Source organism: Geotrypetes seraphini, chromosome 1 (assembly GCF_902459505.1).
Source record: "Geotrypetes seraphini chromosome 1, aGeoSer1.1, whole genome shotgun sequence".
Taxonomy (NCBI): Eukaryota; Metazoa; Chordata; class Amphibia; order Gymnophiona; family Dermophiidae; genus Geotrypetes; species Geotrypetes seraphini.
In genome coordinates, this window is record NC_047084.1 from 274,442,093 (window position 1) to 274,456,004 (window position 13,912).

The window sequence follows — 13,912 nt, forward strand, 5'->3', positions numbered from 1 at the left end:
AAAGATCTGGGTGTCATCGTAGACAATACGATGAAATCTTCCACCCAAGTGTGGCGGCGGCCAAAAAAGCAAATAGGATGCTAGGAATTATTAAAAAAGGGATGGTTAACAAGATTAATGCCCCTGTATCGTGACCTCATCTGGAGTATTTCGTTCAATTCTGGTCTCCTTATCTCATGAAAGATATAGTGGCGCTAGAAAAGGTTCAAAGAAGAGCAACCAAGATGATAAAGGGGATGGAACTTCTCTCGTATGAGGAAAGACTAAAATGGTTAGGGCTCTTCAGCTTGGAAAAGAGACAGCTGAGGGGAGATATGATTGAAGTCTACAAAATCCTGAGTGGAGTATAACGGGTACAAGTGGATCGATTTTTCACTCTGTCAAAAATTACAAAGACTAGGGGACACTCGATGAAGTTACAGGGAAATACTTTTAAAACCAATTGGAGGAAATGATTTTTCATTTAGAGAATAGTTAAGCTCTGGAACGCGTTGCCAGAGGATATGGTAAGAGCAGATAGTGTTTTAAGAAAAGTTTGGACAAGTTCTTGGAGGAAAAGTCCATAGTCTTATTGAGAAAGACACGGAGGAAGCCACTGCTTGCTCTAGATCGGTAGCATGGAATATTGCTATATCTTGGGTTTTGGCCAGGTACTAGTGACATGGATTGGCCACTGTGAGAATGGGTTACTGGGCTTGATGGACCATTGGTCTGACTCAGTAAAGCTATTCTTATGTTCTTATGAGGTCCGTGTCTCCCCCAGACACCAACAGCTGGTCGGACGGGGTTCCTGAAGATGATGATATGGACGCTTATCCTCTCTTCCAGGTAGAAGCCTTGTTTAGAGACGAAACGACACTGGGTGAAGTGGATCAGGGTCTGTGAGCTGCAGTAGACCAGGGCAAGGACCCCTCAGTTCACAGGCTGTTCAAGTCTTCTGCTCTGACGGATATTACATCAATTTAAAAAAATGCAAAAGAACCATCTCACATTGCATCTAACTTTAGACCTATCGCCAATATCCCGCTAGTAACCAAAATAGCAGAAGGGGTGGTAAACACCAAACTCACCACATATTTGGAAAAACACAATATCTTACACGACAACCAATCCGGCTTCCGGTCAGGTCACAGTACCGAAACAATTATAGCTTCTCTGTTTGATTACCTTATCTTTTACTCAGCCAAGGCTCGTGCGCTCTGATTCTGCAACTTGATCTGAGTAGCGCGTTTGACTTGGTTGACCATACTATTCTGCTGGACTGTTTGACATCTATTGGAATCTCAGGTCATGTTCTCAATTGGTTTCAAGGGTTTCTGTGAAATAGAACCTATAAGGTGTTTAAGAACGACACTATCTCCTACGGTTGGGATAACCCCTGTGGGGTCCCATAGGGCTCCCCCCTTATCCCCCACCCTGTTTAACATCTACCTTGCCTCCCTAGGAAACCTCTTGCAGAGCCTAAAGCTCAAATTCTTCATCTACGCGGACAACATCACCATAGTCATTCCGCTCTCCTGCTTTACATCAGAGCTGATAAATTTTCTATCCTTCATTCTAAATCAGGTTGAGCTTTGGATGTCAGCATTTAGATTAAAGCTAAATTCAAAAAAAAAAACTAAATTTTTCTTGGCAGCCCCAAACGACAAAATCAAGGAAACTATGCTGCATATAAACGGGCTGGATTACTGTATTGAGCAATCCTTAAAAACACTAGGAGTCACTTTAGACAAGCATCTCACACTGGAGAAACACTCTGACCTAGTATTTAAGAAATGTATCTCGGTGCTTTGGAAACTCCGCACCATTAAAAAATTCTTTGATGATGCTTCTTTTCATCTGTTGGTCCAATCATCTATTCTGAGTGTTCTGGATTACTGTAACATCATATACTTAGGCGCCTTCAAGAAAATCACCAGGAAGTTGAGGTTGGTCCAGAATACTGCCGTCCGTCTCATCTTTGGCTTGAAGAAATGGGAACACATAACCCCTTTCTATCACGAGTTGCATTGGCTGCCATTCGAATCCAGAATTCTATTTAAGTTCTCATGCATCTGCTACAAAACAATATTTGGTATATGTCACCGGTTTATCTTTACCCTCACTTCAACCTGAATTACAATAACAAGAGCTCCCGCAGAATAAATCTGTTCGCTTTTCCCTCATTGAAATCATTCCATCTGAAAAAATTATTCGAAAGAACCTTCGCTTTTCAAGCGGCCAAATAAATTCTTGGCTCGCCCAAATTATACTTGATGCCTCTTATATCTTAACTTTAGAAAACAGATCAAATCTCAACTTTTCAACAGACCAAATCCTTAACATACTCCTCCTCTTCCCTATCGTACTCCTCCGCTCCCCTTCCCTTTCCTTCAAGCCTGTTTGCTCCCTCCTTATAGCTTGTATGTATCTGTTTCCTACTCTTAAATTCAATGTATATGCTTACCGTATGTACTGTATATAGTCTTTTCCCTGACTTAAATTGTAAACGTTTGACTTTGATTGCGCTACTATGTTCTTCAATTTCAACCACATTGTTTGTATTTCAACTAACTGTTGTGAACCGTCTAGAACTCCCTGGGTATGGCAGTATACAAAATAAATTATTATTATTATTATCTTCTCATTGAGTATCTGAAGGAGCTCAAAATTGATCCTCCTCAGCCTGCTTCCCACTGTTCCCTGTTGAGTGGGGTCCATTCTCAGCCTGCTACCTTTTTGTGGCACCCAGATATGAAAGTCCTGATTTCTGATCACTGGTAGAACCCGGGGAGGCTCCCTTAAAGTGGCAAAAGCTATATCCTATTGATCAGGAGTTCCAGCAAATGTTTGCAGTGCCTAAAGTTGACTCTCTAGTGGCTCAGGTGACTAAGTGTACATCCCTTCCCAGTGAGTTGTGCTTAAGGATCAACAGGATCACAGGCTGGACATGCTGCTCAAGAGGCATTTTGAGGCCTTGTCTCTGGCAGTGCGGGCTGCTGTGGCAGCCTCTTTTGTGGCTCAAGTGTGCCATTCTAAATTGCGTGACCCAAGTGGTGTGCATTCAGATCCCCTATCCCAGTTGTTGCTTGTTGGAGTTGACTATGTGGCTGATAATATGTATGATCTACTTTGGGTATTGGGCAAAATCTCAGCTCATTCTGTGTCTGCTCGCAGAATCCTGTGGATCAGACATTGGGCTGGGGATTCCACTTCCAAAGCCACTCTCAGTAGGCTTCCTTTCAGGGGCAAAATGCTGTTTGACCAGGTGCTGGATGACATCATGGCTAGGGTCCAGGATCATTGCCTGAAGTCGCTTTGGGACAGCAGGCCTAGGCCTTTTTAAGGGCAAGCTCAGGGGTTCTTTTGTGGTTCCTAAGGTTCCCGCCTCTTCAACTCTGGGTCCTCATCCCAGAGGTCCTTTCAGAGCCCACGGCAAAGATTCTCCAGAAATAGAAATTCCAGGGCTCTGCCTCCCGCCCAGGGGGTCAGCCCAAAAAGTCACAATGATGCCAGGCCCCCAGCCTTCCCGTGCAAGATTGGAGGCAGGTTATCATGACTGACCAATGGGTTCTGGATATTATCAAGTTGGAGTCACTCGTCTTCATTCTGCTTGGTTTGTAGACTCGCCTGCGAGCAGACTGGGGAGAGCAGTGCAGGTTCAGGTGACTGTACAAAGATTGCTTGATATTCAAGCAATCAAACAGGTGCCAGATGCAGACTCTGGCTCTGGCAGATACTCCATATACTTTGTTTGACCCAAGAGAGGCTCCAAGGATTGGAGGCCCATTCTGGACCTCTAGTATGTCAATGCAACTCTAAGAGTGCCTCATTTTTGTAAATGGAGCCCAAAGCCACTTAGTGTAAAGCAGTGGAGGGACCTATTTAATCTAATGGTGATTAGACAGGTGATTGCCAAGTTCTGGAAAAGACCACGTTTGACCCACTACCTCCTTCTAATTACCATCCAGTTTCAAATTTGCCCTTTTTATCCAAACTTCTTGAAACAGTAGTTTTTGCCCCTCTTCAAACCTATGTAGAATTTACTAATGCATTCTACCCACATCAATCAGGTTTTAGACCTGGTTTTAGTTCTGCAACTGTTATTGCTTCTCTTCTTAGTGAGTTACATGCTAAATCAAAGACTGGCTTCACTGCTTTGGTTGTCTCCTCAGATCTCAGTGCTTCAGTTATACTCGACTCAGAAAGATAAATGATACTTATTCTTATCAGACAGAAGGAATGCATCCAATCCTGATTAGGCTTATAAGGGTGACTACTAGAACCCACTAGAAATAACAGAGGTGACATTACAACCTTATGAAGAGTTCTTCTCTGGTTGTAAGGAGTCCATGGTCAGAAAACAGGATAGGCAGCAGATCACTGGGTGCACTGGGAGGGGCCTTAGATGCCTAAGCCAATAGGGCCTTAGGCACACCCAGTGAGTACATCTCATGATGCACCAGGAGGGGCAGGGCCGCTATTTTGAAGAAGCGGGTTGAGAGGGAGTGGACAGCCCTCTAACCAATCTTTTCAACCAAAGGTATGGTGTGTGTAGGGGGAAATCTTGAGCTGGGGGAGTCTGGCTCAGTCCACTAGACCACCAGCTTTGTCTTTTGGATGGGAAGGGCCTCAGTGGGGGGGACCTTTTTTTAAATGAGCTCTGTTGTGCATGTGCTGTGTGAGAACACCACACAGGCACATCAGCTGAGCCAGCAGGGCTGCCGGTTCAGCTGTTATGCATGTATTGTGTGCTCACACAACACATGCGCAGCAACCTACTGAAAAATTTCTGCATCGATTATTCAGGGTTGAGTTTGGAAGTAATAGTCCCCTGCGAACCAAAAATAATTCTTAGATATTACCAAATCTGCCAGTTGAAACAGGAATGGAGTAGAAATCCGAGGGTCAATTCTACTCAAGTAAGTGTTACTCCACTATCTATAGGGCTTCTCGTTGAGGTATCATTGTGCATAAGGAGGTGGCATCAAGAGTCACCAAATAAGCTGCCTTCAGGATAGTTTAATTCCCCCAGGATGCATATAAGATGTGAGGAGTCCTTCAAATAAGATGCCATCTTAATCGTTTTGGTTGTAAAAAGTGATCAGTGAATTGTGAAAGTGGTCCAAGACTGATCTTTTAGGACATACTTTCGGATGTCCCAGGGGATTTTGCAAGTTCTTATGTATTTTAGATATAAAATAGAGCTTTGGAGTATTAGGATTTTGTTCCATCAAAAACATTTCCTCCTTTTGAGTGATTGTCCCCCGCTGAAATGCTGGATGAACCAGTTCCTTAATTTCACACTGCAAGTCAGTCAGTGGTTTCAATATCGATTTTTTTATATGCTACTGAATCACTCAATTGTCTCTTCTTCAGCATTATACTGGTGCCACAATTGTATGACCATTGCTCCTCCCTTATCTGCCTTAATTATCATAAGATTATCTGCCTCACTTAACTGTTGAATGCTGTTGAAAAATTTTTGTCCCCCTCTCTGTTCCTTCATTTCAGTATCATGGAGGTCCTTTAACACTAAATCCCTAAATGTCATAATACCTGCATGAACAGCTCCCAGTGGAACTCATTTGCTGGGTCGCTTCATGATAGAGATATCTCCGGAAGCGGGTTGTCAACAAAGTGGAGCCTAAGTTGCAAATTTTCCACTTAAGCACATCTGTATCTTCTGAAGTAGTCCCCTATACTCTGGAGGCCTTTAATATGAATTCTGCCACTAGTATGGCACAGTACAGAGTATATCACTGAAACTGAACACTTGTGTGTTGTTCTTATATAGGAAATACAGTAGCAGCTTTTACCGTAGTGCTTACTCTCCCTCTAATGGGTTTTCTACACACAAAACACATACATACGTTTTAGATTTTTAGAAAACAAGAGTACAGATTATTAGAACATTTCTAACTCTTAAAATGCAAATAAACCAATTTATAGCATAAAAAATTGATATCTACCTAAGGTAGTTGGTAAAAATCAGGGTGCATATTGTACGCACATATTTAGGCCAACTTTGGATCAGATAAAGGGGATGGGACTTGTATACTGCTTTTTCTGTGTGGTTGCACAATTAAAGCAATTTACGTATTTTATCCCCCCTTTTACAAAACCGTAGCGTAGTTTTTGCCACCAGAAACAGCTGTTACAACTCCCAACACTCATAGAATTCCTATGAGCATCGGAGCTGATACCGCCGTGGCCAGCATCCATTAGATAAGGCATGGTCTTTTCAAATCATAATTAGTTTATCATGAGCACATTTAAATCTAAGCCCACCACTGCCACACTCACTTCAACAAAGTGCTTTGCCAGAATTACTATCTGATCCTTCTTTTCAACAGCCAAAGAATGAATCTCACCTGCAAATACATCCCACCCAAAGGAACTGTCTTCCCCCCCCCCCACACACACACAAATGAGAAACCAGATTTAAGATGGGATTTCTTAAGTGCTTTGGATGTTCATAGACATAGTAAAAATCAGTAACTGTATTTATGTCTAGCTTTTGTAATCAAAAAGGCAGTGATGATTGGCGCAGGGGTACAGACCTCAGCTGGATTATGGGAGCTGACTGCAAGTGTTTCTCTGTATCCTACATGTGGTGGGAGACTTGAGAACATCTGTAGGAAAAAACTGCCTGAATCTGAGCCTATATCTTACAGTAGTTATTGATGAAAAAGACATGGAGGAAGCCACTGCTTGCCCTGGATCGGTACTACCGTATTTTCGCGGATATAACGCGCACCATTGTAAAACGCGCACAGGGGTATAGCGCGCAGAAATCACGATGATATGTACAAAAACTTTTCTATACCGCGCTCAGGCATATAACGCGCATGCTGCCCGACTCTCCTCTGGCCACCCCGACTCTCCTTTCGCTCTCCCCGACTCTCCTCTGGCCACCCCGACTCTCCTTTCGCCCTCCCCGACTCTCATCTGGTTGCCCCGACTCACCCTGACTTTCGGTGCACTGCCCCGACTCTCCTCTGGTTGCCCCGACTCACCCTGACTTTCGGTGCACTGCCCCGACTCTCCTCTGGTTGCCCCGACTCACCGTTCACCCGCCCTGACTTTCGGTGCACTGCCCCGCCTCTCTGTGCCTGTCCCCCTTGAAGTCCTGTCCCCCCTTGAAGGTCTGCCTGTCCCCCCTTGAAGGTCTGCCTGTCCCCCCTTGAAGTCCTGTCCCCCTTGAAGGTCTGCCTGTCCCCCTTGAAGATCTGCCTGTCCCCCCTTGAAGTCCTGTCCCCATCCTGAAAGCCTGATGCCCCCCCTCGACGTCCGATTCTTCTCCCCCCTCGGCAGGACCACTCGCACCCCCACCCCGAAGGACCGCCGACTCCCCGACAATATTGGGCCAGGAGGGAGCCCAAATCCTCCTGGCCACGGCGACCCCCTAACCCCACCCCGCACTACATTACGGGCAGGAGGGATCCCAGGCCCTCCTGCCCTCGACGCAAACCCCCCCCCCCCAACGACCGCCCCCCCCCCCCAAGAACCTCCGCCCGTCCCCCAGCCGACCCGCGACCCCCCTGGCCGACCCCCACGACACCCCCACCCGCCTTCCCCGTACTTTGTGTAGTTGGGCCAGAAGGGAGCCCAAACCCTCCTGGCCACGGCGACCCCCTAACCCCACCCCGCACTACATTACGGGCAGGAGGGATCCCAGGCCCTCCTGCCCTCGACGCAAACCCCCCTCCCTCCAACGACCGCCCCCCCCCCAAGAACCTCCGACCGACCCGCGACCCCCCTGGCCGACCCCCCCACCCCCCTTCCCCGTACCTTTGGAAGTTGGCCGGACAGACGGGAGCCAAACCCGCCTGTCCGGCAGGCAGTCAACGAAGGAATGAGGCCGGATTGGCCCATCCGTCCTAAAGCTCCGCCTACTGGTGGGGCCTAAGGTGCGTGGGCCAATCAGAATAGGCCCTGGAGCCTTAGGTCCCACCTGGGGGCGCGGCCTGAGACACATGGTCGGGTTTGGCCCATGTGCCTCAGGCCGCGCCCCCAGGTGGGACCTAAGGCTCCAGGGCCTATTCTGATTGGCCCACGTGCCTTAGGCCCCACCAGTAGGCGGAGCTTTAGGACGGATGGGCCAATCCGGCCTCATTCCTTCGTTGGCTGCCTGCCGGACAGGCGGGTTTGGCTCCCGTCTGTCCGGCCAACTTCCAAAGGTACGGGGAAGGGGGGGGGGGTCGGCCAGGGGGGTCGCGGGTCGGCTGGGGGGGCGGTCGGAGGTTCTTGGGGGGGGGGCGGTCGGTGGAGGGAGGGGGGTTGGCGTCGAGGGCAGGAGGGCCTGGGATCCCTCCTGCCCGTAATGTAGTGCGGGGTGGGGTTAGGGGGTCGCCGTGGCCAGGAGGGTTTGGGCTCCCTCCTGGCCCGATATTGTTGGGGAGTCGGCGGTCCTTCGGGGTGAGGGTGCGAGTGGTCCTGCCGGGGGGGGGATGTTTCGGACGTCGGGGAGTCGGCCGGGCAAGAGGGCTTGGGCTCCCTCTTGCTCCGATCGTGGATGCGGGTGCGGGTGGGAGCGCGTGCGAGCGGTCGTTCGGGGTGGGGGTGCGAGCGGTCCTGCTGGGGGGGTGAATCGGGCGTCGGGCGGGGTGGGAACTATGTTTAAAAACTTTTGTATACCGCGCTCAGGCATATAACGCGCGAGGGGTATGCGCGGTACGTAAAATCACGTATAACGCGCGCGTTATATCCGCGAAAATACGGTACTCCTTGGTACTAAGGACCTGGATTGGCTACCATGAGAATGGGCTACTGGGCTTGATGGACCATTGGTCTGACCCAGTAAGGCTATTCTTATGTTCTTATCCACGGTATTGTGGTTAGCAGTGATTTGATATATAGATATATATATATATTTTTTTTATTTTTTTTTAACTATATAAAGAAGCTTGCTGTGCATTTTATTATGCTTTAGTTGTACTGGGAGCTGTAAATGGAGTGATTAATGTACAAAAAAACACTTTTTTTTCTCTCCCTCTCTCAAGATATCAAGCAGTTTGGTCATAGGTATAAACCTGATCTAGTGGATGAAGTATTAGTCCTAATGGCAAGAGACATACAAACCCCAGAGGTACAGATTTATTTCAGTAAAATATTTAATATAATTTAACAGTAGCATCAATAATAACTGACATGGATGACACATTTCTCTACTTCATTAATTCACTTTATTGAGCACTAGTGTTTAAGCCCGTTACATTAACGGGTGCTAGAGTAGATGCCATTCTGTCTGTCTGGGGTTTTTTTCTTTGTCTCTCTCTCCTTGGACACTGGTTGTCTGTCTGTCTCATTCTTTTTGTCTGTGTCTCTCCCTGGCCCTTGCCTGCCTGTATTTCTCTGTTGTGCCATGCCTGCCTGTCTCTCCGTGGCCCCCTTTTGTTCCCCCCCTCCCAGAGCAAAGCATGATTGCTATCTGCCCCCAGCACACCCCTCCCCTCAAAGCAGCCCCCTTTTCCTCTCCCCCTGTTGTGCCATGCCTGTATGCTTCGTGGCCGTTGCCCCCCTCCCGTTCTTACCCTCCCTCCACCCATGGTTCCTACGCCGCTGCTGCTCCGCTTCAAAGCAGCCTGCTGAGGTTCGTCGGCTGGCTGTAGCGAACCTCGCAGGCTGCTCTCCACATCGGTAGCACGTTCCCTCAGATGCAATCGTGTCAGAGGGAACGTGCTACCAGGTGGAGAGCGGCCTGTGAGGTTTGCTACAGCTGGCGGTGAACCTCAGCAGGCTGCTTTGAAGAGAAGCAGCAGCAGTTGGTGAGTGAGGGCGGGAGGGGGGAGTCGCAGGCGTGTTCCCTGCCTCCGTGTTCCAAAATGGAATTTGGCACGGAGGGACACAGCACGACGGCAGCTAGCACAAAACCCTAAGTGCGCATTCACGCTTAGGGTTTTATTATAGAGGATAGGCATCAAGCTTAGACTTCGCATGTCTGAGCTAGATTCTACTTGTTGCAGGATTCTGTCTGTTTTGAGGGTTAAAGCTCATATTTCTTGTCTTCCAAGTACATTTGTGCTATATAATTCATGATGTTTATTTTTGTGCAGGAGCAAATCAGGAGGTCCTTATTGTCATATTGCAAATTCATATGTTCAGGATAAGATTCCTGTTTGCTGACTTCCCAGTACTTGTCTTTTGAATTCCATTAGCTTGCTCAGTTGTACTACATAGTCTGTAGTCATGTTATGTTTCATAATTTTTTGTGCTGCACCTGTTTATAGCTCTTTATAGAAATCAGTAGTACATTTACTATTGAAGCACATTTGCAGTCACTGCCAATGCACTCGTCACCTTTTAGAATAAATGAAGGCAGAAAAGGTAAAAGCTTTCTTTTCCTCTTCAAACATGAGTAGATCTTTTCCCACATTATATATTCTTTTCTTCATCTTCAGCTTTTGATAAAGTTCCTCATGAGAGGCTGAAGAACGTGAAATCTCAGGTACTTTTGGTGTCCTGGGAAGATAATTCCTATCCTATGCAGATAAACTTTAGTTAAATGCAGAGAAGCCCTAAATTTATACCTGAGAGAACAGGGAGTGAAACAACCTTGTCCGTCAACCGCTAAGAATTGAGTACCATTCTTTGACGTATGAAACGGTTAACATTCCTTTCATTAACAAAGATGTTTTATGCTAATTTTCCAGGTTCAAGTTTCCTTTGCAGACTGTGCTCTAGACATAAAGTCTTTGTATGAGACACGAGAAATGCGAAAGCTACCTTTAGAGTGGACAGCCAGTGCTTTGGGGAATATCACAATACTGCTATCAAGAGCAGGCAAATCAGAAGAAGCATGGTGAGATGGTAGTGTCTTTTTAAACTATTTCCTAAAAGCTCTGGTTCAGCTCAAAGCTACAGGGTTCATATCATATTCAGAGACAGAACAAATGCTAGGAAGTTCTTCTTCACTCAGATGGTGGTGGACACCTGGAACGCGCTTCCAGAGGAGGTGGTAGAGCAGAGTATGATTTTGGGGTTCAAAAAGGGATTGGACAAATTCCTAAAGGAAAAGGGAATTGAGGGGTTTGATTAGAGGGATAATATACAGGGCAAAATGTTGTATGTATAAGATCACTAACAGGTCTTTGACCTGGAGGGCCGACGCGGGCACGATGGACCTATGGTCTGACTCAGCAGAGGTGATTCTTATGTTCTTATATGGTTCTTATATCCCGCAGTGCTCTGCTAGGATTCATTACGGTTCGCAATAAGAGATGATTAGTTACATTTAAGACCGTTAGTTTGAGAGCATTCACCTCAGTGAAAGGTTAGGAAAATGTCTGCGGTTAGGTACTTTGCATAGGTAACTGATGCGTAGAGATGAGATTTTAAGTATTTTCTAACGTTGTGGGTTGTCTCGTATGTGTATAGCAGTTTATTTCATATACGTGGTCCTTGGAACTTGGATGTAGACTCGTGTACTTTCTTTCAGTGTACTTGCTGGGGGAAGGAAATTTTGAAGTGTTGGGTCATGCGTGTGTTGAGGAAGGTTGGGGAGACATTGATACTGGAGGTGAGCCTGCTAGAGTTTTCCCTGTACATAAGAACATAAGAAATGCCTCCGCTGGGTCAGACCTGAGGTCCATCGCGCCCAGCAGTCCGCTCACGCGGCGGCCCATCAGGTCTAGGACCTGTGCAGTAATCTTTTATCTATACCCCTCTATCCCCTTTTCCAGCAGGAAATTGTCCAATCCTTTCTTAAACCCCAGTACCGTTCGCTGCCCTATGACGTCCTCTGGAAGCGCATTCCAGGTGTCCACCACACGTTGGGTAAAGAAGAACTTCCTAGCATTCGTTTTGAATCTGTCCCCTTTCAACTTTTCCGAATGCCCTCTTGTTTTTTTATGTTCTGAAAGTTTGAAGAATCTGTCCCTCTCTACTCTCTCTATGCCCTTCATGATCTTGTAAGTCTCTATCATATCCCCTCTAAGTCTTCTCTTCTCCAGGGAAAAGAGACCCAGTTTCTCCAATCTCTCAGCGTATGAAAGGCTTTCCATCCCCTTAATCAGTCGTGTCGCTCTCCTCTGAACTCTCTCGAGTAACACCATATCCTTCTTAAGGTATGGTGACCAATACTGGACGCAGTACTCAAGATGCGGACGCACCATTGCCCGGTACAGCGGCAGGATAACTTCTTTCGTTCTTGTTGTAATACCCTTCTTGATTATCCCCAGCATTTTATTCGCTCTCTTGGCGGCTGCTGCGCACTGTGCCGTCGGCTTCATTGTCATGTCCACCATTACCCCCAAGTCCCTTTCTTGGGTAGTCTCATTCAATAACATCCCTCCCATCGTATAGTTATGCCTCGGGTTTCTGATTCCCACATGCAATACTTTACATTTCTCAACATTGAACTTCATCTGCCATCTCTCTGCCCATTCCCCCAATTTGTCCAAGTCCCTTTGCAATTTTTCACAGTCCTCCTTTGTCCGAGCTCCACTAAATAGTTTGGTGTCGTCCGCAAATTTTATTATCTCACTCTTTGTTCCTGTTTCTAGATCATTTATGAATATATTAAATAGCAGCGGCCCGAGCCCTGCGGAACACCACTCGTGACCCTCCTCCAGTCTGAGTATTGTCCCTTCACCCCTACCCTCTGTTTCCTACCCGCTAACCAGTTTCTGATCCGTCTATGCACGTCTCCGTCCACCCCATGGTTCTTCAGTTTCCGGAGTAGACGTTCATGAGGCACCTTGTCAAAGGCTTTCTGGAAATCTAGGTATATGATGTCTATGGGGTCTCCTTTGTCCATCTGTTTGTTAATTCCCTCGAAGAAGTGCAATAAGTTGGTCAGACACGATCTCCCCCTGCAGAAACCATGTTGGCTGGTTATCAGAAGTTCGTGTTTTTCAAAATGTTCATCAATTTTTTCTTTTATTAGTGCTTCCGCCATTTTCCCCAGAACAGAGGTCAGACTCACCGGTCTGTAGTTTCCCGGGTCTCCTCTTGATCCCTTTTTAAAGATGGGCGTAACGTTGGCTATCTTCCAATCCTCCAGAATCACACCTGTTTTCAGAGATAGGTTGCAAATTTGCTGTAGTAGTTCCGCTATTTCCTCCTTTAGTTCCTTCAGCACCCTTGGATGGATTCCATCCAGACCCAGGGATTTGTCAGTTTTTAGTTTTTCTATCTGTCTGCGCACATCATCAAGGCTCACTTCTATGGATGTTAACTTTTGTGCTTGATTTCCATTGAAGAATTGCTCAGGTTCCGGTATGTTGGTTGTGTCTTCGTTTGTGAATACAGATGAAAAGAACATGTTAAGTCTTTCTGCAACCTCTTTCTCTTCCTTCACCGCTTCCTTCCTGTCTCCGTCATCCAGCGGTCCCACCTCTTCCCTAGCCGGCTGTTTCCCTTTAACATATCTAAAGAACGGTTTGAAATTTCGTGCTTCCCTGGCTAGTCTCTCTTCATACTCTCTTTTGGCTTTTCGAACCACACGGTGACATTCTTTTTGATACTTCCTGTGCTCTCTCCAGTTTACCTCAGTTTTGTCCCTTTTCCATTTTCTGAATGAATTTTTCTTATTGCTTATCGCTTCCTTCACTATTTTAGTTATCCACGCCGGGTCTTTTATTCGACTCTTATTGCACCCTTTTCTGAATCTGGGGATATATAGATTTTGTGCCTCGCTCACCGTGTCCTTTAAAAAGGACCAGGCATGTTCTACCGTCTGCCATTTTTGGGAAGTGTTCCTAAGTTTCTTCTTTACCATTCCCCTCATTGCTTCGTAGTTACCCTTCCTGAAGTTAAAAGTTGTCGCTATGGTTCTCTTTCCTTTCAGTATTCCTACTTCCATCTTGAACTTGATCATATTATGATCGCTGTTTCCCAACGGTCCCACTACTTCCACTTCCTTTGCAGGTCCCCTTAGCCCATTTAGGATTAGATCCAGAGTGGCATTTCCTCTTGTCGGTTCTCTAAC

The 13,912-nt window shown here is 46.6% G+C and overlaps 1 protein-coding gene and 1 non-coding gene across 4 annotated transcripts in view; both read left to right on the plus strand.

The window, feature by feature from the left end:
• Window positions 1-13,912, plus strand: part of PTCD3 (pentatricopeptide repeat domain 3) — a 137,751-nt gene that overhangs the window by 111,529 nt on the left and 12,310 nt on the right. For all 3 annotated transcript variants that reach the window (XM_033951891.1, XM_033951883.1, XM_033951902.1), the window contains 2 exons: window positions 8,985-9,070; window positions 10,635-10,783. In XM_033951891.1, the coding sequence (XP_033807782.1) occupies window positions 8,985-9,070; window positions 10,635-10,783 (235 nt within the window). The remainder of the gene's footprint in view (window positions 1-8,984; window positions 9,071-10,634; window positions 10,784-13,912) is intronic.
• Window positions 6,511-6,646, plus strand: LOC117352847. Its single transcript, XR_004537898.1, has one exon. It is a non-coding gene; the product is annotated as a small nucleolar RNA SNORD94 (small nucleolar RNA).